General features: G+C 44.9%; 3 protein-coding genes across 7 annotated transcripts; all 3 read left to right on the forward strand.

Moving 5' to 3' along the window:
• Positions 1-3,332: 3,332 nt before the first annotated feature.
• Positions 3,333-4,497, forward strand: otos (otospiralin). The gene is made up of 3 exons (XM_038972684.1): positions 3,333-3,393; positions 4,063-4,089; positions 4,310-4,497. Exons 1-3 carry the CDS (start codon positions 3,333-3,335, stop codon positions 4,495-4,497), a joined length of 276 nt encoding a protein of 91 aa, XP_038828612.1.
• Positions 4,498-9,740: 5,243 nt separating this feature from the next.
• Positions 9,741-15,711, forward strand: cops9 (COP9 signalosome subunit 9). The gene is made up of 3 exons (XM_038972758.1): positions 9,741-9,913; positions 10,356-10,428; positions 15,588-15,711. The coding sequence occupies exons 1-3, from the start codon at positions 9,851-9,853 to the stop codon at positions 15,623-15,625; spliced, it is 174 nt and encodes a 57-aa protein (XP_038828686.1). The 5' UTR covers positions 9,741-9,850; the 3' UTR covers positions 15,626-15,711.
• A 14-nt stretch (positions 15,712-15,725) lies between these two features.
• On the forward strand, positions 15,726-23,560 carry and1 (actinodin1). 5 transcript variants are annotated; one of them, XM_038972754.1, is made up of 8 exons: positions 15,726-16,852; positions 17,223-17,306; positions 18,441-18,485; positions 18,556-18,701; positions 20,722-20,945; positions 21,022-21,169; positions 21,281-21,529; positions 21,632-23,560. In XM_038972754.1, the coding sequence occupies exons 2-8, from the start codon at positions 17,234-17,236 to the stop codon at positions 23,009-23,011; spliced, it is 2,265 nt and encodes a 754-aa protein (XP_038828682.1). In that variant the 5' UTR covers positions 15,726-16,852; positions 17,223-17,233; the 3' UTR covers positions 23,012-23,560. The 5 variants fall into 5 exon arrangements, with proteins under 5 accessions (XP_038828682.1, XP_038828681.1, XP_038828683.1 ...); XM_038972753.1 differs by having other exon boundaries at positions 15,726-17,306; XM_038972755.1 differs by having other exon boundaries at positions 15,726-17,306; positions 18,559-18,701.
• Positions 23,561-26,615: the final 3,055 nt, after the last annotated feature.

Consider the following 26,615-nt stretch of genomic DNA (forward strand, 5'->3'; position numbering starts at 1 on the left):
GAATAATAGTAGAGAGAATGATTTATTTCGGCTTATATTTATTTCATCACATTCCCAGTGGGTCAGAAGTTTACATACACCCAATTAGTATTTGGTAGCATTGCCTTTCAATTGTTTAACTTGGGTCAAACATTTTGGCCCATTCCTCCTGGTGTAACTGAGTCAGGTTTGTATGCCTCCTTGCTCGCGCACGCTTTTTCAGTTCTGCCCACAAATTTTCTATAGGATTGAGGTCAGTGCTTTGTGATAGCCACTCCAATACCTTGACTTTGTTGTCTTTAAGCCATTTTGCCACAACTTTGGAAGTATGCTTGGGGTCATTGTCCATTTGGAAGACCCATTTGCGACCAAGTTTTAACTTCCTGACTGATGTCTTGAGATGTTGCTTCAATATATCCACATAATTTTCCTCCCTCATGATGCTTTCTATTTTGTGAAGTGCACCAGTCCCTCCTGCAGCAAAGCACCCCCGCAACATGATGCTGCCACCCCCGTGCATCACGGTTGGGATGGGGTTCTTCGGCTTGCAAGCCTCCCCCTTTTTCCTCCAAACATAACGAGGGTCATTATGGCCAAACAGTTCTATTTTTGTGTCATCAGCCCAGAGGACATTTCTCCAAAACGTACGATCTTTGTCCCCATGTGCAGTTGCAAACCGTAGTCTGGCTTTTTTATGCCGGTTTTTGAGAAGTGGCTTCTTCCTTGCTGAGTGGCCTTTCAGGTTATGTCGATATAGGACTCATTTTACTGTGGATACAGATGCTTTTGTACCTGTTTCCTCCAGCATCTTCACAAGGTCCTTTGCTGTTGTTTTGGGGTTGATTTGCACTTTTCGCACCAAGGTACGTTCATCTCTAGGAGACAGAACGCGTCTCCTTCCTGAGCGGTATGACGGCTGCGTGGTCCCATGGTGTTTATACTTGCGTACTATTGTTTGTACAGATGAACATGGTACCTTCAGGCGTTTGGAAATTGCTCCCAAGGATGAACCAGACTTGTGGAGGTCTACAATTTTTTATGAGGTCTTGGCTGATTTCTTTTGATTTTCCCATGATGTTAAGCAAAGAGGCACTGAGTTTGAAGGTAGGCCTTGAAATACATACACAGGTACACCTCCAATTGACTCAAATTATGTCAATTAGCGTATCAGAAGCTTCTAAAGCCATGACATAATTTTCTGGAATTTTCCAAGTTGTTTAAAGGCACAGTCAACTTAGTGTATGTAAACTTCTAACCCACTAGAATTGTGATACAGTGAATTATAAGTGAAATAATCTGTCTGTAAACAATTTTTGGAAAAATTACTTGTAGATGTCTTAACCGACTTGCTAAAACTAGAGTTTGTTAACAAGAAATGTGTGGAGTGGTTGAAAAACGAGTTTTAATGACTCCAACCTAAGTGTATGTAAACTTTCGACTTCAACTGTACCCGAGGTGTGGACTCGAGTCACATGACATAGAATCGAGTCACAAATATGATGATTTAAGACTCGATTTGACAAAATCAAAAAAGACTTGCAACTCGACTTTGACTTTAACACCAATGACTTGTGACTTAACTTGACCTTGAGCCTTTTGACTCGAACTGACTTGATACCCTCCCCAAGCCCAAATATTAAAAAGATGACATTATCAAAACTGCGCATCAACTCTTCATTTAACGGATTACAGTTTGAATCGGACAGCAGCCAATCAAATTGTGCCTGCGGAGAAAAAGTTGCGCGTGGCAGTGCAGAGGAACGTCGGCGGGTGAATTCAGACGAAGCCCTTGGAAAGATGTTATTGTTTTCGGATATAAAGACTACGCTGTAGTCAACAAAAAACTGGGGTGGACGGTGCGGTGCTACTGCCGCCACTCAATTATTTTTGACAGACTTTTATCGAATTTGGTAGGGCCCTGAGATAAGAGAAAACATGAAACTGTTTATGTATCACACACGTAGTCTCCATGTTCAGGTTTTATCTCCCATCTTTGGGATCTGTATTTTTTTCTCAGACATTCAGGCCAGTGTTCAAATTGTAGGCCTACTTGAAGTTCAGAAGCAGTTGTTTTGATGTCCTGTACCTTTTAATAAATGATTGTAACTTTATGGCAGAATTGTTTAATGTGTCTAGAGTATATCTGGAGAGAGACAGAGAGCACTACAGTATTTTGTTTTTGTTGTCATTGATGTGTCTTTCTCATGGCTACCCATGTATTTCCATGGAAATATCAAGTTTATTTGGAAAGTAATAAATATATATATTTTTTAAAAGCATTCATGATTTGTGTGAATTTAATATACTAACTATTACTAAGACTTGAGACTTACTCAAGACTTGAGACTTACTTGTGACTTGTAAAACAATGACTTGTCCCACCTCTGCTACCTACAGATGTAGGACCTTAATTTGATAACAATTTTTTTGCTTAGAATTTTCATTTTCACTTTGAAATTTCAGACTTGATTTGACCTAATGAAAAATGTATTAACCCTAACAAAAATGTCCATGAATTATAATCCACATAGTAATTTTAATGTCCTGTTGCTGCAGGATTATTTTCCTGCTGTAGCAAACTGGCTCAAATTAAGATCCTACAGCTGTACCATCTAAGTTCTACTATCTATCTATCACATTATTTTATATTTATAGACTTTACAGACTGTAGTTGCAGACCTGTTAGTTTATAATGTGGTTTGATTGATTTAATGTCAAGCTATGTAACAATGGTGATGGTTGCTTCATGGGATGAATATAATGCTGACAGCATGAGTTAGTTCTCTGGCTTCAAACTGAAGAAGTGTGGTTGTGACAAGGGTATGTGGGGAGGGCTGTGTGTATGTGTGTATTGGGTGGGACGTGTGATCTTATAACAGGATCCTGCTGCTTCATTCCTGCCGTGAGCTTTAGACTCTTCTGGACCCCGAGACAGACAGCACCTCTGGAACGACACACACAGGTAAAAAATAACAAGACTCTTCTCACTACAAACCGGTATTGTTGTTTTGATTCTGATTAATATGTACAGTTTAGAGTTAGTAGTTTAGGGGGGTTTTCTTCGATGAACTCTAGGCTATGTGTATAATATGTGTGTTTACAATGTCCTCTCGGGCCGTTTAGAGTGTCGATTGAGGACCTAGTAGCTGAGAAATGTAACTGTTGTTTACGATTGTATTTTTTTATTTTGCGTATTTATGCATGTGTAGTTTTAAATGTGTATATTATATCTCAGTGTGTATTGTGTACACAGGGCTCACCTGGAAATGAGACCCTCGGTCTCAGTGTTGACTCCCTGTTAAAATAAAGGTTAAAACAATTATAATAATGTGTTTGTGTTTTCAGAAGTCAGGATGAAGTTGCTGGTTCAGCTTAGTATTCTCTTCCTCTGTCTCATCGCCTGTAAGCTCACTGGTGAGTCTCTCTGCCTCCATTAAAATGAGGCTGCAAATAGAAGTCTCTATCACAGCAGTGTTTCCTTAAACTATTACTAATCATCAGCAACCTCTGGGATACCCTCGGTTATTTTACCTTCTGCTTGCTCTTAGGGGGTTTAGGTGTTAAGCATTTTATGTCAAATCTATTTGTAAATAGTGCTATATGTGTAATCCATATTGTGTGTTGTTGTATGTAGTTAATCCATATTAAAGTGCTAGAATAAGTACACAGCATTAGAAGTTAACTGACTCAGAGCTGGAGATAACTATGACTTAATGGTGGATTCAGGAATTACCGCTTTCTGCATCCATAAGGAGAGGTTTGTTTTGAGAACTGCATGTGGACAAAGAGCACTGTGTGTGTGTGTGTGTGTGTGTGTGTGTGTGTGTGTGTGTGTGTGTGTGTGTGTGTGTGTGTGTGTGTGTGTGTGTGTGTGTGTGTGTGTGTGTGTGTGTGTGTGTGTGTGTAAACCCAGTGAGGAATAATATTTGAGGAGGAAGGAAGAAAGTTTCTTCAGGTATCCCAGAGTCCTCAGGGAGGGGCTCATTTTTCCGAACTCTCAATCCCTTCTTTGTGTGTGGAATACGTTAAATGCTCCAGAATGCTAAACTTCTCTCTCCATCTCTCCCCCTCTCCTTCTTACAGATGCCAGAGCCTTCACCCCTGAAGGAGGTAAAATAGACACACACACACACACACACACACACACACACACACACACACACACACACACACACACACACACACACACACACACACACACACACACACACACACACAGACCTTCTGTAGCATGTGCTGATAGGCTCTACATGATTATTATATTATGTAGACTTCCTTGGGGTTGTCAGTCAGTGAGTGATGTGATTTGTTTCTGTCTGTGTGTCTGTAGTTCCATATGATGAGCCCCCGGCAGTCCCCTACTGGCCCTACACCACCTCAGACTTCTGGCACTACGTAGAGTACTTCAGGTCCATTGGAGCCTACAACCACATCAATGAAATGGCTCGGGCCTTCTATGCTCACCAACACCTGGGAGACACACTGGGATATGAGACCAACGAGGGACATGAACATTGAGGAGAGAGAGGAGAGAGAGAAGGGGAGGAAGGGTAGAGGGAGAATGAGATGGAGGGAGGAGGAGAGAAGGTGGGGAGAGGGGCAGGAAGGGAGAAAGAGGGGGAGAATATAAGGAGAGGGGGAGGGAGGAAAAGAGGGCAACATAAGGATAAGTCATATTGTCAATTGAAATGCATTTAAAAAATATGAGGTTATATAAATATGTATTTGGACCTATCATTAAATATATTAATGCATCTCACACACATGAGAAAAAACATATTAATTCCAAACACTGCTATAATCTAAAGTTATATCAATGTAATGTGCAATAATAATAGATTTTGACAAGAAATGTGATCTCGTTGTCATAATTTACTGTCTTTAATTTGGATACTTGCAAGGATTGAAATGTAATAGGGATTTTGTATGTAGAATTTTCAGAAAATATAGATGTATTTTACAATTACCTATGAGTTTCCAATCCTGGGTATGTAACTCCTTTCATCACCTGGGTGTTTGTACCATATTTTACATAGTTTTATCTACATTTTAGCCAACCTTCAATCTCTACCTACACCCAAACCACCGGTTGATTCCTTGTGACAGTCGAGCCCATTATATTGTTACCAAAAAAAAGTGGTGTTACGAGAAAAGGAGATGAGTGTAGAGCAGGGCTCTCCAATCATGTTCCTGGAGAGCTACCCTCCTGTAGGGTTTCCCTTTAACCCTAGATGTAACTAACCTAATTCAGCTACTCAACCAGCCAATTCTTAGAATCAGGTGGGCTAGATTAGGGTTGGAGTGAAAACGTACAGGATGGTAGCTGAAGAGCCCTGGTGTAGAGGCAAACGGTGGCGAGGAAGATTGGCGTCAAGTACAAAAAGAAAAAAACTTACTCTGGTAGGTCAGAAATGGAACTTGACAAGAGTGAGGATGAATTACCTGCGGAGGCAGGTAATGTAATGTGCAATAATAATACATATAATAATAATAATAATATTACCTGCGGAGGCAGGTAATCGTCCCTATGATGACAAAGATGATTCTGGCCCAGTGGGAGTGAGATGTTTGGAATGAATGGTCCATATGTGGTGTCAGGTTGGGTGGAGAAGAGGTTGGGGACGGTTGAGTCTGTGAAAGTAATTCAAAGTGGACTCGTGAGGATTTTTTGCGTTTCTTCCGTCCAGAGGGAGCAGGCATTCTGCACCACATGCCTCGGGAAAAGAACTGTAACTTAAAGGTCCTCTCTGTTGGCCTTCAATAAGTCAATATATTCACCTTATCAGCGTAAAATAAGTATGCTATGGGCTATGCAGAGCCGAGGTCGGGTCCATTCAGGTCCACTCAGGTCTATCAGCTGTAGTTACATAGACCCGAGACCTGATGTCAATCAAACAGGATCTGACCGGGACCTGAGGGAAGAGTTAGAATTTTGGACCCACTTAGGTCCCGGGTTGGGTCTCGGGGATTCGGGTTCAGATGGACCCGTGAAGACGTCTACTGTGACTTGCTTTGCTCTCCGGAGCAGGGCGCTGTTGAAAGGAATGATAACTAGAGTGGCGTTGTGTTGAGGAGGATCAACTGAAATTGAAGATTCCCAAAATCTGTGACGCCCGCCGCTTGGTGTGACGCAGACCCAGTAGAGAAAGTGGTGAAACAGAGAAGACACTGTCTGTCCTGCTGAGTTTTGATGCAGTCTTTACCCGCGAAAGTCAAGTTTGGATGTGTCAGTTATCCCGTGAGAGCTTTTGTCCTGAACCCGTTATGGTGTTTTAGGTGCTTACGGTCATGTTGCAGCAGTGTGTAGGTGGGAGATTCCTATTATATGTGAAAAGTGTGCAAGAGGGCATGAGACAAAGGAATGTGTAGTATCGGTGGAAAAATCTGTGTGTGTTAACTGTAGGGGTACCCATTGTGCTGGAGATCAGAAGTGTCCAGTGAGAGAAAGGCAGGTTGAGTTTGCCATGATCAGAGCTGTACAGAACGTGTTGTATGCTGAGGCAGTGAAGAGAGTAGTAGAGGAAGATGGGTCCAGGGCGAGGATCCTAAGAGGCTGTGAGTAGGCCGAGGCCAATAGAGAGTGATAGGAATAATGTGCTTCTTCAGTAAGGTTGGTTTCTTAGCATTCATAGCCAATGGTTATCAACCTTAATGCAGAAATGGAACGTAAATCACAGAAAATAGATGTGGTGGCAGCTGCAGAGAAGTTCTTGGGTGTACGAGATTTTACTGCAGAAGAGTTACAAGGTGTGCTGAACGATAGCGTCCCGTCCTCTCAGGCTGCCGGGCTGGTGTAGGATCAGATAGGGCCAAGTAGTGGAATAGTGGTGAGGTTTTAATGGGTGTAGTTGATAGGGCCATTTTTATTCCCTTTTCCCCTTCCCTTTTTGTGTCACAAAGTGTAATGAATTCACACTCCAGAACATAGACAGAAACCCAGGGGTAGATAAGAGAAATAGATGAATGGGGAGGCCGTGACCCACCTCACACTCCAGTACAGTAGGTGGCGGTGTATGCAAATTTAAAGAAGAGTAAGAAGTGGCGTTGATCTATGCTAGGGTAAACTTTGATGGGGAAGCTGATTGTCGGGAACTTGTCGTTGGAAGATGGCGGAAGCAGATGTTCTGTTTGAATCAGATGGCGTGTCGAGTGGAGATGAGAAGAATTGGAATATAGTGGCAAATACAAAAGGAAATTAGAGAAGTACAGTAGTAGTGGAATCCTGTAAATCCAAGCCTAGTTTAAAAAATCAAATTGGTCGGAGTAAGGGTTTTGGATCGATGGAGTTACCTGGGAGATCCGTTTGTAGTCTCTATGAAAATCGCAGATGCATTGGGTAAGGTGGTGTTGGTGAGAGTAACAAGAAGTGGCCTCAAGAAAATATCAGATTGGAATGTGTGGATCTTCGAAGCAGGGCGCCTATGAAGGGTGTTATCTGAGGTGCCGCATGAAGTGAATGCAAAGGATATACGTGAAGAATTGGATCAAGTGGTTGGTGCACACCGACTGACCCGCATGGTGGATGGAGCGAGGAAGCCCACTCCATCCATTCTGTTGTTTTCTGAAGAAGAGTCTCTGCCTTCTCATGTGTATTTGGGTTTTATGACATACCAGTGGTGTAAAGTACTTAAGTAAAATTACTTTAAAGTATAACTTAAGTCGTTTTTTGGGGTATCTATACTTTACTATTTATATTTTTGACAACTTTTACTTCATTACATTCCTAAAGAAAATAATGTACTTTTTACTCCATACATTTTCCCTGAAACACAAAAGTACTCGTTACCTTTTGACAGGAAAATGGTCTAATTCACACACTTATCAAGAGAACATCCCTTGTTATCCCTACTGCCTCTGATCTGGCGGACTACCTAAACACAAATACTTAATTTGTAAATTAATGTCTGAGTGTTGGTGTGTGTCAATAAAACATGTGTAACAGGGTTGGTTATGTTTCCACTTGCCTCTAAAGAAATGTGTATTTAATGTTCAAGCATTCTTATTGGTTAGTTCAACTCTGATGACAATAAGGTGTGTTGTGATTGGCCCCGCTTGCAGATAGGGGGAGATCGCGAACGTCAGCTCTTCCCAGTAGGAAAATGTGATGCAAGGGGTAGGTCACGTTCTGAATCATGTTTTCTATTTTCTATTTTACAATGTGTACAAGTTTGCTGTACGTTACTGATTTATACATGTGTGGGTATATGGTACCTGTTAGGGATTGAGGGGCTTTCTGGGATGTGCTTTGGCATATGATTGCTGTAAATAAGTGTGTTAGCTAGCATACACCGATGTCATGGTCACATAAGCCACTGCTAACACAGTTGTCTTCATGCTACAGATTTTGCCATCAATACTGTTCAGCCCTTCACAACTAACGTGCTGTTTCCCATTTAACAACAGGTATTTACACATGTTATATTTTGTATTGTATTTTTGTATTTTGTTCGCCCAGTAGGAAAATGTGATGCAAGGGATTTTGCCATCGACAGCCATCAATACTGTTAAGCCCTTCACAACTAACGTGCTGTTTCCCATTTAACAACAGAAATAAATGATGCTCAACTGGGACCACTGGCCGAAGTGATTTATTTTGAGAAAACACAACGCATGGAGAGTACATTATACATCTGTTACACATGCAATACAAATTATGCCGTCTGGTTTGCATAATATAAGGAATTTGAGACTTAATACTTTTACTTTTGATACTTAAGTATATTTTAGCAATTTCATTTACTTTGACTTTGACTTTAGTCATTTTCTATTAAGGTATCTTTACTTTTTCTCAAGTATGACATTTGAGTACGTTTTCCACCACTGTGAGATACCCTGTGAGAGCCTATGTGACCAAACCCATGCATGTGTAAAGTGTATGTAGACGGGAGGAGTATCATATGCCTGCCAGCTGAATCTAAATGCTGCAATTGTGGTAGTGAACATGCACCCAAATTCCTGAAGTGTCCTGTTTGGGTGAAGGAGACCGAGGTGGCAAGAATAAGGCCTGTCCAGAATGTCTCCTATTTGGGGCCAGTGAGAAGAGTGGAAGAAAGGAGTGAAGTTGAAGAAATGATGTTAGTAGGTGTGGAGATACTAGAGGGATACTGACATCCTGCATGCTAAGGTGGACTTTGTTGCATTTATTGCATTGGTTTTCAACTGCACAGCGCAAACAGAAAATCTGAGAAAATAGGCATCATTGTGAGTGCGGGTGAGGCATTACAAGGAATCCTGTCAATTAATGCTTCGTCCTCACAGGCCTCTGAGCCTGTGTATGGATGTGTTTTGAATTGTGACTGAAGGAGTGGGATTATTTATTTATGTTACATTTTGTATGATGTTATTTTTGTTTCGCTACCCTGTACAGTAGGTGGCGGCAATACACAAACCTTAAAGAAGAAGAAGTGAGTATGCTCAAATTCCATGTCAGCAGTGAATAGTTTATCATCTGGTAAATCTAATAGGAGTGACCTACTATTGGAGGCATTAATGTTATTATATAGAATTGAGAGACTAGGTGTAGTAGTGAGATTCTGCTGGGTCCCAGCACATTCAGTTGTGGAAGGGAATTAAGTTGTAGACCAGATAGTTAAAGCGCTTTGAAACAAGATATAATTGATATTAATGTTCCACTGGGTAGTGGTGAGGCCAAATGTAAGATCAGAGCCATTTTGATAGTTGTGTGGCAGAAGAGATGGGACCACACACTTCAGCACAGTAGGTGGCGGCATGCACCTACAACGGTTGTTTTCGGACCGCCATATATCATAGAAGAAGAAGGGTCCGGTTTGTTTTGTTCACGTTGACAGAAAACAGCTAGGTAGCTAACGTTAATATTCATTACGGTAACTTGTCAAAGACAGAAACTATCATGAAACCAGCGGTGGACGAGATGTTCCCTGAAGGCGCCGGGCCTTATGTGGATCTAGACGAGGTTAGTAATCATCAGGTTACACGAAAGAATCACCGACATAGCTAGCTAACGTTACCATGTTAACTCCAACTGTAATCTAGCCACCTACAGTAAGTGACTCGGATACAAAAAACGCCCGCTGTTATCCAGTCATCTTGTTCAACACACAGTTGTTGGGAACTTGCTACTACTAACGTTAGCTAGCTAGCTATGTTTAGAAGGTTAGGCATATATCTGCATTTTGTCAGAGGCTAGAATGTTGTGTAGCGTTAGCACATATAACGTTAGTTATTTTTAACCAAACGTTAGCTAGTTACACGGTTACCCTTTTGTCTGTAGACTGAACGAACTGTCTTTGATTTATTGTACTTTTCTTGTTGAACTCATGTGTTTTATGTACGTTGATAAATGGCTAACATTATGAAACTGTACCTGTGTGTGCGCACACTTGTGTGTTCTTCAGGCAGGGGGCAGCAGCGGTCTGCTCATGGACCTGGCAGCAAATGAGAAAGCAGTGCACTCAGACTTCTTTAACGGTGAGATACACACACTAACACGGTAGGCAGCGCAGGAGGCTAGAATAGACCCGTTTTTCTCAAACCTATTCTTGAGTTACTCCAGTCATTACACTTATTTGTTATATTCCAAATACTAGAATTCCTTATTTAATCTAATAGAGTGCTGATGACCAGTTGAATCAGGTGTATTGCTGCTGGAATAGATCAAATAATTGGAATGGCTGGAAATCCTGTCGAATAGACTGTGTAGAGGCTATGTCAAGGATCTATGGGACTATGGAGGGGTCTAATAAAAGTGTTCTGTGTAGGGATGTGCATCTTTCCCTTTCAAGACGGTTCGATACATATCTAGATACATGGGCTCCTATACGATACAGGAAAGATACACATTAATTTCCCATTCTAAATTAAAATCTGCTGCTGATAGAGCTCATGAGCTGGCCGTGTGTGTGTGTGTGTGTGTGTGTGTGTGTGTGTGTGTGTGTGTGTGTGTGTGTGTGTGTGTGTGTGTGTGTGTGTGTGTGTGTGTGTGTGTGTGTGTGTAAATTATCTATGTCTATGGTGCATGTACTATGTAGGCACCTGAGCTGAGTCATAAGGGAGACTAGGCATCTACCACCCCACTATCAGATTCGTTTTTTGTCCCCACTTTGGTTCTGAAATCACCATCACCCACATTAACTTGTCTTTTTTGCATATTAAGTGTTTGAGCTAGTAATGGATCAATATTTATCATTTACAAATGAGCTATGACATAGCCAATAGCACAATTATATAGCACAATTTTGGATTTCACCCCGATCTCATTTGGAAGTTTTTACGGAGAGATCTTCTCGTTTCGGTCATGCAAAAGTGCTCGTCACCCTATGTGTAGATACACACAGTTGAAATCAGAAGTTTACATACACCTCAGCCAAATGAATTTAAACTCAGTTTTTGACAATTCCTGACATTTAATCCTAGTAAAAATGCCCTGTCTTAGGTCAGTTTGGATCACCACTTTATTTTAAGAATGTGAAATGTCAGAATAATAGTAGAGAATGATTTATTTCAGCTTTTTTTTTTTTCATCACATTCCCAGTGGGCCAGAAGTTTACATACACTCAATTAGTATTTGGTAGCACTGCCTTTAAATTGTTTAACTTGGGTCAAACATTTCGGGTAGCCTTCCACAAGCTTCCCACAATAAGTTGGGTGAATTCTGTCCCATTCCTCCTGACAGAGCTGGTGTAACTGAGTCAGGTTTGTAGGTCTCCTTGCTCGCACACGCTTTTTCAGTTCTGCCCACAAATGTTCTATAGGATTGAGGTCAGGGCTTTGTGATGGCCACTCCAATACCTTGACTTTGTTGTCCTTAAGCCATAACTTTGGAAGTATGCTTGGGGTCATTGTCCATTTGGAAGACCCATTCGCTACCAAGTTTTAACTTCCTGACTGATGTCTTGAGATGCTGCTTCAATATATCCACATCATTTCCCCCCCTCATGATGCCATCTATTTTGTGAAGTGCACCAGTCCCTCCTGCAGCAAAGCACCCCCACAACTTGATGCTGCCACACCCGTGCTTCACGGATGGTGTTCTTCGGCTGGCAAGCCTCCAACCTTTTCCCTCCAAACATAACGATGGTCATTATGGCCAAACAGTTCTATTTTTGCTTCATCAGACCAGAGGACATTTCTCCAAAAAGTACGATCTTTGTCCCCATGTGCAGTTGCAAACCGTAGTCTGGCTTATTTATTGTGGTTTTGGAGCAGTGGCTTCTTCCTTGCTGAGTGGCCTTTCAGGTTATAGATACTTTTGTACCTGTTTCCTCCAGCATCTTCACAAGGTCCTTTGCAGTTGTTCCGACATTGATTTGACTTTGGTGCGATTTTCGCATCTCTAGGAGACAGAACATGTCTCCTTCCTGAGCGGTATGATGGCTGCGTGGTCCCATGGTGTTTGTACTTGCATACTATTTTTTGTACAGATGAACGTGGTACCTTCAGGCGTTTGGAAATTGCTCCCAAGGATGAACCAGACTTGTGGAGGTCTACAATTTCTTTTTTGAGGTCTTGGCTGATTTCTTTTGATTTTCCCATGATGTCAAGCAAAGAGGCACTGAGTTTGAAGGTTGGCCTTGAAATACATCCACAGGTACACCTCCAATTGACTCATATGATGTCAATTAGCCTATCAGAAGGTTCTAAAGCCATGACATCATTTTCTGGAATTTTCCAAGCTGTTTAAAGGCACAGTCAATTTAGTGTATTCTAGGGAGTTTTTCCTAGCCACCGTGCTTCTACACCTGCATTGCTTGCTGTTTGGGGTTTTAGGCTTGGTTTCTGTACAGCACTTTGAGATATCAGCTGATGTACGAAGGGCTATATAAATAAATTTGATTTGATGTAAACTTCTGACCCACTGGAATTGTGATACAGTGAATTATAAGTGAAATAATCTGTCTAAACAATTGTTGGAAAAATTACTTGTCATGCACAAAGTAGATGTCCTAACTGACTTGCCAAAACTATAGTTTGTTAACAAGAAATTTGTGGAGTGGTTGAAAAATTACTCCAACCTAAGTGTATGTAAACTTCCGACTTCAACTGTGTATATATATATATATATAAAAAATATTTAAAAAAAGACAACATTTTTCGAAAATCAAATATTATTTGTCACACAACAGGTGTAGGTAGACCTTAGTGACATGACAACATACACTGATTGTGTAAATCCAAACAATTGCTGATGAACCTGAATAATCCAAATAAAATCGGTTCTAAGCCCCGTTCAACAGGTTTAGCCAGAGTTCTGTCTCCCATTCTTTTTGTTCTCTCCGGTAAAACACAATTTTTAACAGCGCATAGATAACAATAACATAGAAAATGACAACGGTTGTCACTCGACTAATAAAGCCTGATATCACGCAAGCTGTTTTAAGCATTTGAATGCTGAAGGTGCCGTGCAGATGTGCAAGATCAGGAACAGGCCGCTTACCTGGCGTTGGTCAGCGAGTGGAACACAGTGCGCAGGCAGTTTGCCTAGGCTACTGGTATTGCCTGGGGTTGTCTGGCATGCAAAATGACTTGTAGATCAATGACTGTCAAAGCAGTTACATGCAGTTCCACACTGAAACAGAGGACGCATCAGTTGTCACAGAAGATTAGAGGTATTTTAGGATGGTAGAAATAACGTAATATGTGCACACAAAAAATGTGAACCGGAGATTCATAACATTTGAATCGGTTTTCTAACCATTGCATGCTACATTTGGATCGGTTTGGGATCCGCGATATACTTGCATCCGTAAACATTTGAATCGGGGACTGATGCGTGTTGGTGAATCGTTACATCCCTAGTTCTGTGTGTTTGCTTTGCCAACAGGGCCATATCTCACTAACTAACACATGTATTTTCCATGTAAACCTCAATTTACGCAGACACACACCACACAATGTACCTAATGTGTTTTTCATCTGGCAGTGTTAGCTACAGGACAAACAGTTTGTCTCAGTAGCACATGACCTAGAAACTGATCATTAAAAAGAGGAGAGGAACTTTAAAGAAGGAGATGTAAGAGGTAGTAGTAGGTGAAGGGGGAATGGGAGGAGTGGGGGAGTAGAGAGAGAGGAGAGGAGGAATGGCAGGAGATGAGATGGTAAAGTAAGCGAGGAGAGGGGGAGGAGGACAAGGAGGAGAGGGGGAGGAGGACAAGGAGGAGAGGGGGAGGAGGACAAGGAGGAGAGGAGAGGAGAGGGGGAGGAGGACAAGGAGGAGAGGAGAGGGGGAGGAGGACAGGTAGAGGAGAGGGGGATGATAAAGGGGTTTATGGTTCCTGTTAGACTGAAACTCAGCAGGACACTTAGCCAGCCTGCCGCTTTGAACACACATATACACCACGTATCACACACGCACACCCAGCAGAAAAACACATTCTCTGTGTTTCTGTGGTGTCTGGGATTGTGTCCTTGAGTGGTTGTAGCTCCCCTAAAGCAGCACTCACATCTGATAACACCAAACCTCTCCTAGAACCTCAAGTCCTGAGAGCCCAGATACTACATACCAGATACTAACATATGGTACTACTGCATGATCTGTTATGAATCATACTGCATACTGGACAACTATTTTAGGATGTTTTCAAACTTCAGCATGCCTATCATGTCAGTCGTCTAAGTGTCAGCAGATAGGAGCTGTCAATCAAATCAGAAACTCACTGACCTATCCTTTCTGTCTGTCTCTGTCTGTCTGTCTTTCTCTGTTTCTGTTTCTCTCTGTCTGTCTCTGTTTCTCTCTGTCTGTCTCTGTTTCTCTCTGTCTCTGTCTGTCTGTCTCTGTTTCTCTCTGTCTGTCTGTCTCTGTTTCTGTCTGTCTCTGTCTCTCTGTTTCTCTCTGTCTGTCTCTGTTTCTCTCTGTCTCTGTCTGTCTCTGTTTCTCTCTGTCTCTGTTTCTCTCTGTCTCTGTCTCTGTCTGTATCTGTTTCTTTCTGTCTCTCTGTCTGTCTCGGTCTCACTGTCTGTCTCTGTTTCTCTCTGTCTGTTTCTGTTTCTCTGTCTCTGTCTCTGTTTCTGTTTCTCTGTCTCTGTCTGTCTCTCTCTGTCTGTCTGTCTGTCTCTTTCTCTCTGTCTGTCTCTTTCTCTCTGTCTGTCTCTTTCTCTCTCTCTGTCTGTCTCTTTCTCTCTGTCTGTCTCTTTCTCTCTGTCTGTCTCTGTTTCTGTGTCTGTTTCTTTGTCTGTCTCTGTCTGTCTCTCTCTGTCTGTCTCTGTCTCTCTCTGTCTGTCTCTGTTTCTCTGTCTCTCTGTCTCTCTCTGTTTCTCTGTCTCTGTCTGTCTCTGTTTATCTGTCTGTCTCTGTCTGTCTCTCTCTGTCTGTCTCTGTTTCTGTCTGTCTCTCTCTGTCTGTTTCTGTCTCTCTGTCTGTCTCTGTTTCTGTCTGTTTCTGTCTGTCTGTCTCTGTCTCTGTCTGTCTCTGTTTCTGTCTGTCTCTGTTTCTGTCTGTCTCTGTTTCTGTCTGTCTCTGTTTCTCTGTCTCTCTCTGTCTGTCTCTCTCTGTCTGTCTCTGTTTCTGTCTGTCTCTCTCTGTCTGTTTCTGTCTCTCTGTCTGTCTCTGTTTCTGTCTGTCTCTGTCTCTCTCTCTCTGTCTCTCTGTTTCTCACTCGGTCTCTCTGTGTCTCTCTATCTGTTTGTCTCAGACTTCGAGGATTTGTTTGATGATGAGGACCTGCAGTGAATGAAGACCCCCCCCCCCCCCCCCCCACACTGCCACTGTGTTTGTTAAAAATAAAGGCTCTTTTAAAAAGCAGATGTGTGTGTGTGAATTCTGTGGATCCCATACATTCCATAGCTGAGCTAAATGATCAGTGTGCGTTTAGAGTGGTCGTGCCTCAATGTGCTGCAGCAGGCAGGTCTTTAGGCGCTGAAAAACACCTGTTAGTGGACTAATAATTACATACTCCATAATATCACATGCACACTCATACCTAGAAGAACTATATAGGACATCCCTAGTTAACATGATCAGTATGTTGATGGCTACTGGACAGCAGCTCTAAAAGCTTTTTTAAAGGCCTTTTGTAGCTTCATAAATCATGTAGACGGTGTCAAAGGGGTTGTCACATTTGGCAATGGTCCGGGTTGTATTCATTAGGGCACACTGTAGCACCATAAAACGTTGGATACAAAACACACAGGTGACAAATGCATACATTTCTATCCATCTCTGTGTGGCTGTGACCTAGCTGGAGTGTTTGGTGAGTCCGAAACCATTACCTGTTCGGTTTGGGTGCTATTGCATCTTACAGGGACGTTGCTCAAGAGCCACTGTACGGATGCAGGACCTGTGTGTGTGTAAACCCTCTGTTACAGGGCAGATGTGTCTGAACAGTAGAACTAATGAGGAAACGAGCACCTGAAGTGACTGATGAGCAGACCAGCTGTCAGCGTGCCAACAGGGCTGTCTAACACCAGCTAGCAGGCAGGGTTCTGGGCCTTCCTCCTACAAAATGGGTTCTGAGTCTCCTTCTTACAAAATGGGTTCTGGGAAGTGCTTATGTGGCGCCTTTACCCTCCTTTCCCCCTTCATTATTTCCCCTCTATTTCCTTGTCTCCCTCTCTGTTTTCGCTCTCTCTTTCTCTCTCTCTCTTTCTCTCTCTTTCTCTGTAATTATGGAGTCTCTGATTGGTCGGGTGGTTGAGCTGGCAGCAGCCAATAGCAGCTCTGGTAGCAGTGCCCCTCGATCTCCTGGAAAGGTTTGTGTGTGTTAATTATTAGAGGTCTGTTTAAAACCAGACCTAACCATTTTAGGGGGCACAGTCTGTCAGTAGAGCCAGATGGACAGGGTGCACCAGGAGCCTCACATACACACTTAAACATCCAGCCTCTGAACCGGCCAGTGCGCTTCGTCTGATACAGCCTCTCCTCAAGATCCAACAGAGACTCCACTACACACAACTACAGGTAAGACAACATCAAGGTTTGGTTTAAGTCCAGTTTAAGGTCAGGTTTGAGTGCTCTGAAACACCTGTAGCCTGTGTAGGAGAATCAACCAGCAGAGCAGCCTAAACCCCCTGATGAGACTCAGACAGAAGACCCTCTGAGGAAGCAGTTTAGACAGGTGGAAGCAGACCCACTGGTGGATGTAGACTGGAAACATTGTTATAATTTCTTCTTATGGGAAGCAAGACAACTAGAAGTGCTTTAGCAGGACGAGGGTACTAACTCTCTTCCACAGCATTCACTAGTCTTGGTTTGGAATGGCATGGGTATAGGAACCACTTTATTTGACAGTAAACTGTTTCCACTGGTATTTACCTGAAATTGTCCGTAGGAGAGGAGGCCATGGCTGGAAGGAGCAGAACGTGGTTCTCTGGTGTGTTCACTGCTGCTCTGCTGGCCACCATACTGCTGCCTGGTGAGTCACGCATGCATTCACGCTCAAGCAGACATAGGGGTTTCTGATGGATGGACTTTGTGAATATTGATCCTCCTACCGTAGTCCTCCTCTCCTTGCCTATTTGTAAGCCCTTGACTAGTTGAATCAGGTCTGTTATTGCTGGGCTGGAACTAAAATGTCCAGTCCTGAGGGTAACCAAGGAACAGATTCAGAAACATTGTTCTAACCCTAACTAAAACTCAGAACAGTCTCTGTCTGCCTCTAATTATTACCTGTTGTAATAACCTCTATTATAACCTTACCGTATGGAAGTGCCTCGGATAAGTGCCTCGGATAACTGCCTCCAGACCAGCTGGTTCTGGTTCTGTGTTGACATGACAGTTCCCCTCAGGGGAGTCTTTAGCCAATCTCCTCTTTCCTCTGAAACGGTCTCTCAACAGACCCATAATCCTAACCTTAACCCATCATGTATTTACAGGGATGTAGGAGGGGGAGGAGAGGGAGGGAATTCTTTCATCGTTCCGGCACTTGTAAAAGATTATTACCTGTCAGCATCAGAGTCCCGCTTCCTCCTCCCTCCTGCTCACCCTCTCCTCCTCCCCCTCCCTCTGTCCCGTAAAGACTGTTGTTTCCAGATGTTCCGGTCTTTTACTGGCTCATTAAATATAATACAGCGGATACACTGAGACCGCAACATTTACCCCAACACCACACACACCTCCCTCCATCCATCATCCATGCATCTCTCTCTCCTTCTCTTCCTCCATCCCTCTTTCTCCCTCTTTTCATCTCTTCTCTCTACCTCCACCCCACGCTGTCCTTCCCTCTAAAAACTGTTAGCACCATTTTCCCTGTGGAGATGAAAGAGCATGCAAAGCTGTGTCTACTGTTTCTCTCTCTTTCTCTCTCACACACACACACACACACACACACACACACACACACGTAGCTCTGTAAGGTAGCTAGCCCAGTTGGGGTCCACTGTTACATGCTCACCTATAAAATCTACAAAGAGCCGTAGACACCGAACATTTCCACCTGTATATTACACTTGCCGTGGGGAAAGGTACTTAGTAGTATATGTAAGCATGTTCTGGTCTCTGCTGCTGATGCTGGCAACATCTAGCTCTGACACTGTGTCTGTCTTCTCAGAATTCCTGTCGGCATGGCCGGTGTTTCAGAAGCTCAATGGACATGGTAAATGCACAACTACCTAACAAACATACTTTACATACACAACAATGTTTGATGCTTGATGTCTGGCCAGTAGGGGATGCCACTGAAGAGACAGCGGTTGCCATGGCATCGGCAAGGAGGCTTGTCCGTAACCGTAGAAACATCAGCTGGTACAAGCAACACTCAGACTTCTGGAGCTGGTACAAATACTTCACGGACAATGGAAACACGGAGGCAGTGAGTACACTCTGAGGAGTTTGGGGGGTTATCCGGGAATGGTCCCAAACCTTCTGGTTCCAAGGGGCCAACACTAACTAACCACAAACCTTCTGGTCCCAAGGGGCCAACACTAACTAACCACAAACCTTCTGGTCCCAAGGGGCCAACACTAACTAACCACAAACCTTCAGAGTTGAGTATCATCTGCTTAGAGATGAAAAGGGATATTGTGTTTGAGAATAACATGGGAACCTTGGGGAACTTTACAGGTATCTCTATTAGAGGTCGACGGATTAATTGGAATGGCCGATTAATTAGGGCCGATTTTCAAGTTTTCATAACAATCGCAAATCTGTAATTTTGGACGCCGATTTTTTTATTTTTTATTATATATATTTTTTTACACCTTTTATTTAACTAGGCAAATCAGTTAAGAACACATTCTTATTTTCAATGACGGCCTAGGAACGGTGGGTTAACTGCCTTGTTCAGGGGCAGAACGACAGATTTTTACCTTGTCAGCTCAGGGATTCAATCTTGCAACCTTACGGTTAACTAGTCCAACGCTCTAACCACCTGCCTCACGAGGAGCCCGCCTGTTACGCGAATGCAGTAAGAAGCCAAGGTAAGTTGCTAGCTAGCATTAAATGTATCTTATAAAAAACAATCAATCAATCATAATCACTAGTTATAACTACACATGGTTGATGATATTACTAGTTTATCTAGCGTGTCCTGCGTTGCATATAATCGATGCAGTGCGCATTCGCGAAAAAGGACTGGCGTTGCTCCAACATGTACCTAACCATAAACATCAATGCCTTTCTTAAAATCAATACACAGAAGTATATATTTTTAAACCTGCATATTTAGCTAAAAGAAATCCAGGTTAGCAGGCAATGTTAACCAGGTGAAATTGTGTCACTTCTCTTGCGTTCATTGCACGCAGAGTCAGGGTATATGCAACAGTTTGGGCCACCTGGCTCATTGCGAACTAATTTGCCAGAATTTTACGTAATTATGACACAACATTGAAGGTTGTGCAATGTAACAGGAATATTTAGACTTATGGATGCCACTCGTTAGATACGGAATGGTTCCGTATTTCACTGAAAGAATAAATGTTTTGTTTTCGAGATGATAGTTTCCGGATTCGAACATATTAATGACCTAAGGTTCGTATTTCTGTGTATTATGTTATAATTAAGTCTATGATTTGATAGAGCAGTCTGACTGAGCGATGGTAGGCACCAGCAGGCTCGTAAGCATTCATTCAAACAGCACTTTTGTGCGTTTTGCCAGCAGCTTTGCTGTTTATGAATTCAAGCCTATCAACTCCCGAGATTAGGCTGGTGTAACCGATATGAAATGGCTAGCTAGTTAGCGGGGTGCGTGCTAATAGCATTTCAAACGTCACTCGCTCTGAGACTTGGAGTAGTTGTTCCCCTTGCTCTGCATGGGTAACACTGCTTCGAGGGTGGTTGTTGTCAATGTGTTCCTGGTTCGAGCCCAGGTAGGAGCGAGGAGAGGGATGGAAGCTATACTGTTACACTGGCAATACTAAAGTGCCTATAAGAACATCCAATAGTCAAAGGTATATGAAATACAAATGGTATAGAGAGAAATAGTCCTATAATTCCTATAATAACTACAACCTAAAACTTCTTACCTGGGAATATTGAAGACTCATGTTAAAAGGAACCACCAGCTTTCATATGTTCTGAGCAAGGAACTTAAACGTTAGCTTTCTTACATGGCACATATTGCACTTTTACTTTCTTCTCCAACACTTTGTTTTTGCATTATTTAAACCAAATTGAACATGTTTCATTATTTATTTGAGGCTAAATTGATTTTATTGATGTATTATATTAAGTTAAAATAAGTGTTCATTCAGTATTCTTGTAATTGTCATTATTACAAATACATTTTAAAAATCGGCAGATTAATCGGTATCGGCTTTTTGGCTTTCATCTTTATGAACCTCCTATACCTCTAACCTCATATCTTTATCCCCTTCTCCCCCCTCCCCCCTTAGGTTCAGGAGCTGGACAGGGTCTACCTGGCCTACCTCCAGAATAAGAACCGTGCTGAGGGACGTCGCTCTTATAAGGCCTACCTGGGCCACCTAGGGGACATCTACAAGGCCTGCGCCGACTCAGAGGACCCAAACTGCGTGGCCTCGGCTACTAGCCGGCAAAAACCTGAAACCCCCAAGGCCCCTCCTAAGCCCGCCCCTGTCAAGGCCTGTGACCCCTACAGGTCAGTCATGTTAATTGATGTCTGTGTTATATCATTTTATGCTTGTGAATTGAATCTAATCTAATGTCCTTTGTAGAGACCCATATTGTCTGTATGCTGCCAAGAGCCAGCCCCCACCTGGCCCGGTCAAGGCCCCAGCCCCCAATTATGTGCGCTCCCCTGTGGCTGTTAAAGAACATTCTGGGTACTACTACTCCCCCGCTGTGCAGCCCTTCCTGTCCAAGGTACAGTATTACTACACTATTACTGCTTTTACTGTACCACTATACTAATGTATAGTGTCTATCTCGCTATCTATAATTAACATAAGCATGATTGTTTTTATTCCCGTCCAGGAGCAGAAGGCGGAGCTGCTGCGTATCTGTTCAGCGGAGGACGTGGACTGTCTCCAGTACCACCTGAGAGCTGCTTTCGGCCACAATCCCTCCGCTGGGCCCCTGCCCTCCTACGCCCACCTGGGCTGTGACCCGAAAGACCCCACCTGTAAACCCCAGCTGGTCCAAAAAGCTCCTTCCGGCCTCTTCCGCCGTTACCCCAACTGTGACCCCAGAGACCCTCGCTGCGCCTACGCTGCATCCCTACAGGTAAGATTGGTATTTGTTATCATCGCCATCATCATCATTATTATTATATGCGATTATCATTGAATTGTAATATCATGATCATGACTGTCCTTCCGTCCCCAGGCACCCCGTGCCCCTGCTCCCCCCGCCCCGGCGGGTCCTGGTTCCTGCAACCCTCTGTTTGAGGACGGTTGTAACCCTCTCACCGCAACCAAGTACGCCACGGCACCAGAGGAGTTCAAGGAAGAACACAAAGATGAACCCGCCGCAATGCGTGCTGCGCCCCCAGGTCCCGAGCAACGCAGCGACCCATTCGCTATGTACAGCGATGCTTATGCTAACGCTAATGGTAACCGCCAAGGCAGTGCTCCCAGCGCTCAAGCTAGTGACCCATATGCCATGTACCGCCAACGCAGTGCTCCCAGCGCTCAAGCTAGCGACCCATATGCCATGTACCGCCAAGGCAGTGCTCACAGCGCTCAAGCTAGCGACCCATATGCCATGTACCGCCAAGGCAGTGCTCCCAGCGCTCAAGCTAGCGACCCATACGCCATGTACCGCCAAGGCAGTGCTCCCAGCGCTCAAGCTAGTGACCCATATGCCATGTACCGCCAAGGCAGTGCTCCCAGCGCTCAAGCTAGTGACCCATATGCCATGTACCGCCAAGGCAGTGCTCCCAGCGCTCAAGCTAGTGACCCATATGCCATGTACCGCCAAGCCAGTGCTCCCAGCGCTCTAGCTAGTGACCCATACGCCATGTACCGCCAAGCTATCACTAATGCTCAAGCTAACGACCCATACACCATGTACAGGCAGGCTAATGCTAACGATCCCTTAGTAATGTACCGTGAAGCTGCGGCCTCCATGCACAGACATGTCCCCCCCTCCCCGCCGCAGCAGGACCCCGCCCCCCCTCCCCGCTATGAGGAGGCCACACAGGAGGATCGCCACCCGCTGGGCCCCCGGGGAAAGACCAAGGAGGGCTATGAATGCTTCATCGGCTACGACCAGGAGTGCTACCCAATAGCCCGTGCAGAGCCGCGTTCTGGCGCCCACCGTAACACCGCCTACCCCGCCGAGCCCTACGAGCCGCATCTCAATGCCGATGGATCACGGAACGGAGTTCTGGAGCCTTCTGACCCCGACTGTGACCCGGAGTACGACACCAACTGCCGCCTGCGTCGCTATGAACCCCAGGAGGATCTGCTGCCAGACGCCAACGCCCAAGCTGTACACCAGGGGGACCCACAGCACAGCCGGGACCATAGCAACAACCAGGGGGAGCCAGAGAGAGAAAGCGAGGCAGATTCAGAGCCATACCAGAGTGGCCAGGAGGAGACATACGGGGCTTACCCCCCTCCCTCGCAGGGGCTGTCATACGGGTCCTACCCCTCACCCCAGCAGGGTATGCCCAGCTTCCAGGACATGCTGAGAGGATACGGAGACCAGTACCCTGAACAGGATAACCACAGAGCATACGCTGCTGACTACCGCCAAAAATAAATACACACATATACACATACATGCATGCATACACACTCACACTCACACACACACGTGTATGTGACAAATAAAATTTGATTTGATTACATACATAGACACACACTGCATATGCCATAAAGACTACAACAACAAAACTAACCAACACACCAGCCAAAAACAGGAGCAGATGACGTGGAACTCTATATTTAATACAAAACAATAAAAGACTGAATGAAGTCTGACACACACACACACACGTCACGTATGGACGAACAGGCACACACACACACATAGTAATGTGCTGTTAGCAGTAGAAGCAGGAGGAGTTTCTCTCCACTAGCTATTTTATCTGTCAGTTTGATAGCTTTTATTCATTGATTAATTGACAGTAGTTGACGATTGATTGCCTCATTCTCACTGGAATATTTAATACATTCTTGCAGCTCTGCTTCAATTCTGTAGCTACAAACTTCACATTATTTTTGTGTTTGTTTTGTTTATGATGTATTTTGTAAAGTTTTTTTACACTTTGAATGTTTTAAATAAAAGCTTTGAAAAACATGTATTTTACTCTTTGTGTCCATGTTCTTTACTGACCCCTATAGGCTAACAGTGGTAATATTATCTACTGACCCCTATAGGCTAACAGTGGTAATATTATCTACTGACCCCTATAGGCTGACAGTGGTAATATTATCTACTGACCCCTATAGGCTAACAGTGGTAATATTATCTACTGACCCCTATAGGCTGACAGTGGTAATATTATCTACTGACCCCTATAGGCTAACAGTGGTAATATTATCTACTGACCCCTATAGGCTGACAGTGGTAATATTATCTACTGACCCCTATAGGCTAACAGTGGTAATATTATCTACTGACCCCTATAGGCTGACAGTGGTAATATTATCTACTGACCCCTATAGGCTAACAGTGGTAATATTATCTACTGACCCCTATAGGCTAACAGTGGTAATATTATCTACTGACCCCTATAGGCTAACAGTGGTAATATTATCTACTACTGACCCCTATAGGCTGTAGGGGTCCCCCTATACACATATACACCATTATGGTACTTTAAACATATGAATGTTTACTCATTTTAAATACAACAGGAGTGGATGAGTGCATACTTTGGGGAGAAGGGTGCAGAGTGATTGAACAAAGAAAAGGGGAAGAAGTTCAAATGAGTTTTAAAAATATCCCTCTCCCCTTTCCCGCCATGCACCTGACCCCTACCCCAACTGACCCACCTCGCTCCCCAACTCACAGAAAGACAAGAAAAAAACCCAGTTTGAAACATCAATACAACTTTATTGATCCAAGAGCACTCAGTAACAACAGCTGTGAGCCCAGAGGGAACCCACTCACACGGCTTCTCTTTGCATGTTCATGTGACAGCCTGTGGCAGGTGACCTTTATCATTACAGAACTAAGATGATTATAAATATAGATTACAGCTACACACATACACACACACTGGCCCTCTGGGCGGGAGGCCAGCTGGACACGCGCAGGGACAGGAGGAGAGGAGAGTGTGTGGATTGGACATACGGGGGAAGGGAGGGAAAGAGAAAGGAAACAGAGTGAGAAAGAGAGGGGACTGAGAAAAAGGGGGAAAAATAGAGAGGAGTTCTATTTCCTTTTAGTATTTAATACAGCTTATCTCAGATAACAGGGGATAGGTAGAGGTGGAGGACAGGGAGAGAGGTGGGGGATAGGTAGAGGTGGGGGTTAGGGAGAGAGGTGAGGGATAGGTAGAGGTGGGGGATAGGGAGAGAGCTGGGGGAGAGGAGGGGGATAGGTAGTGGTGGGGGTTAGGGAGAGAGGTGGGGGATAGGTAGAGGTGGGGGTTAGGGAGAGAGGTGAGGGATAGGTAGAGGTGGGGGATAGGGAGAGAGCTGGGGGATAGGTAGGGAGGTGGGGGATAGGGAGAGAGCTGGGGGATAGGTAGGGAGGTGGGGGATAGGTAGAGGTGGGGGATAGGGAGAGAGCTGGGGGAGAGAGGAGGGGGATAGGTAGAGGTGGGGGTTAGGGAGAGAGGTGGGGGATAGGGAGAGGTGGGGGATAGGGAGAGAGCTGGGGGAGAGGAGGGGGATAGGTAGTGGTGGGGGTTAGGGAGAGAGGTGGGGGATAGGTAGAGGTGGGGGTTAGGGAGAGAGGTGAGGGATAGGTAGAGGTGGGGGATAGGGAGAGAGCTGGGGGATAGGTAGGGAGGTGGGGGATAGGGAGAGAGCTGGGGGATAGGTAGGGAGGTGGGGGATAGGTAGGGAGGTGGGGGATAGGTAGAGGTGGGGGATAGGGAGAGAGCTGGGGGAGAGAGGAGGGGGATAGGTAGAGGTGGGGGTTAGGGAGAGAGGTGGGGGATAGGGAGAGGTGGGGGATAGGGAGAGAGGTGGGGGATAGGGAGAGAGGTGGGGGATAGGAAAAGAGGTGGGGGTTAGGGAGAGAGGTGGGGGATAGGAAGAGGTGGGGGTTGGGGAGAGAGGTGGGGGATAGGGAGAGAGGTGGGGGATAGGAAGAGGTGGGGGTTGGGGAGAGAGGTGGGGGATAGGTAGAGGTGGGGGATAGGGAGAGAGGTGGGGGATAGGTAGAGGGGGGGATAGGGAAAGGTGGGGGTTAGGAAGAGAGGTAGGCACAGCTAAAGCAGGAAGTCAGCGTCGGCGGTTGTCCAACGGGGTGCCCAGGTAGGCGTGGCTGAATCAGAAAGCCAGTAGAGGTGGGGCTTAGGGAGGGAGATGGGGGGGTGGGTCGAGGTGGGGGATAGGGAGAGGTGGGGGATAGGAAGAGGTGGGGGTTAGGGAGAGAGATGGGGGATAGGTATAGGTGGGGGTTAGGGAGAGAGGTGGGGGATAGTAGAGGTGGGGGATAGGTAGTGGTGGGGGTTAGGGAGAGAGGTGGGGTTAGGGAGAGAGATGGGGGATAGGTAGAGGTGGGGGATAGGGAGAGAGGAGGGGGATAGGTAGAGCTGGAGGTTGGCGAGAGAGGTAGAGGCGGGGGTTAGGGAGAGAGGTAGGGGATAGGGAGAGAGGTGGGGGATAGGTAGAGCTGGAGGTTGGCGAGAGAGGTGGGGGATAGGTAGAGGTGGGGGATAGGGAGAGAGGTGGGGGATAGGGAAAGGTGGGGGTTAGGGAGAGAGGTGTGGGATAAGTAGTGGTGGGGGATAGGGAGAGCTGGAGGTTGGCGAGAGAGGTGGGGGATAGGTAGAGGTGGAGGTTAGGGAGAGAGGTAGGGGATAGGGAGAGAGGTGGGGGATAGGTAGAGCTGGAGGTTGGCGAGAGAGGTGGGGGATAGGTAGAGGTGGGGGATAGGGAGAGAGGTGGGGGATAGGTAGAGGTGGGGGTTAGGGAGAGAGGTGGGGGATAGGGAGAGAGGTGGGGGATAGGTAGAGCTGGAGGTTGGCGAGAGAGGTGGGGGATAGGTAGAGGTGGGGGTTAGGGAGAGAGCTGGGGGATAGGTAGAGGTGGGGGTTAGGGAGAGAGCTGGGGGATAGGTAGAGGTGGGGGTTAGGGCGAGAGGTGGGGGATAGGGAGAGAGGTGGGGGATAGGAAGAGGTGGGGGTTAGGGAGAGAGGTGGGGGATAGGGAGAGAGGTGGGGGATAGGAAGAGGTGGGGGTTA

The sequence above is a fragment of the Salvelinus namaycush genome, chromosome 33 (genome assembly GCF_016432855.1).
Source record: "Salvelinus namaycush isolate Seneca chromosome 33, SaNama_1.0, whole genome shotgun sequence".
In the NCBI taxonomy this organism is placed as follows: Eukaryota; Metazoa; Chordata; class Actinopteri; order Salmoniformes; family Salmonidae; genus Salvelinus; species Salvelinus namaycush.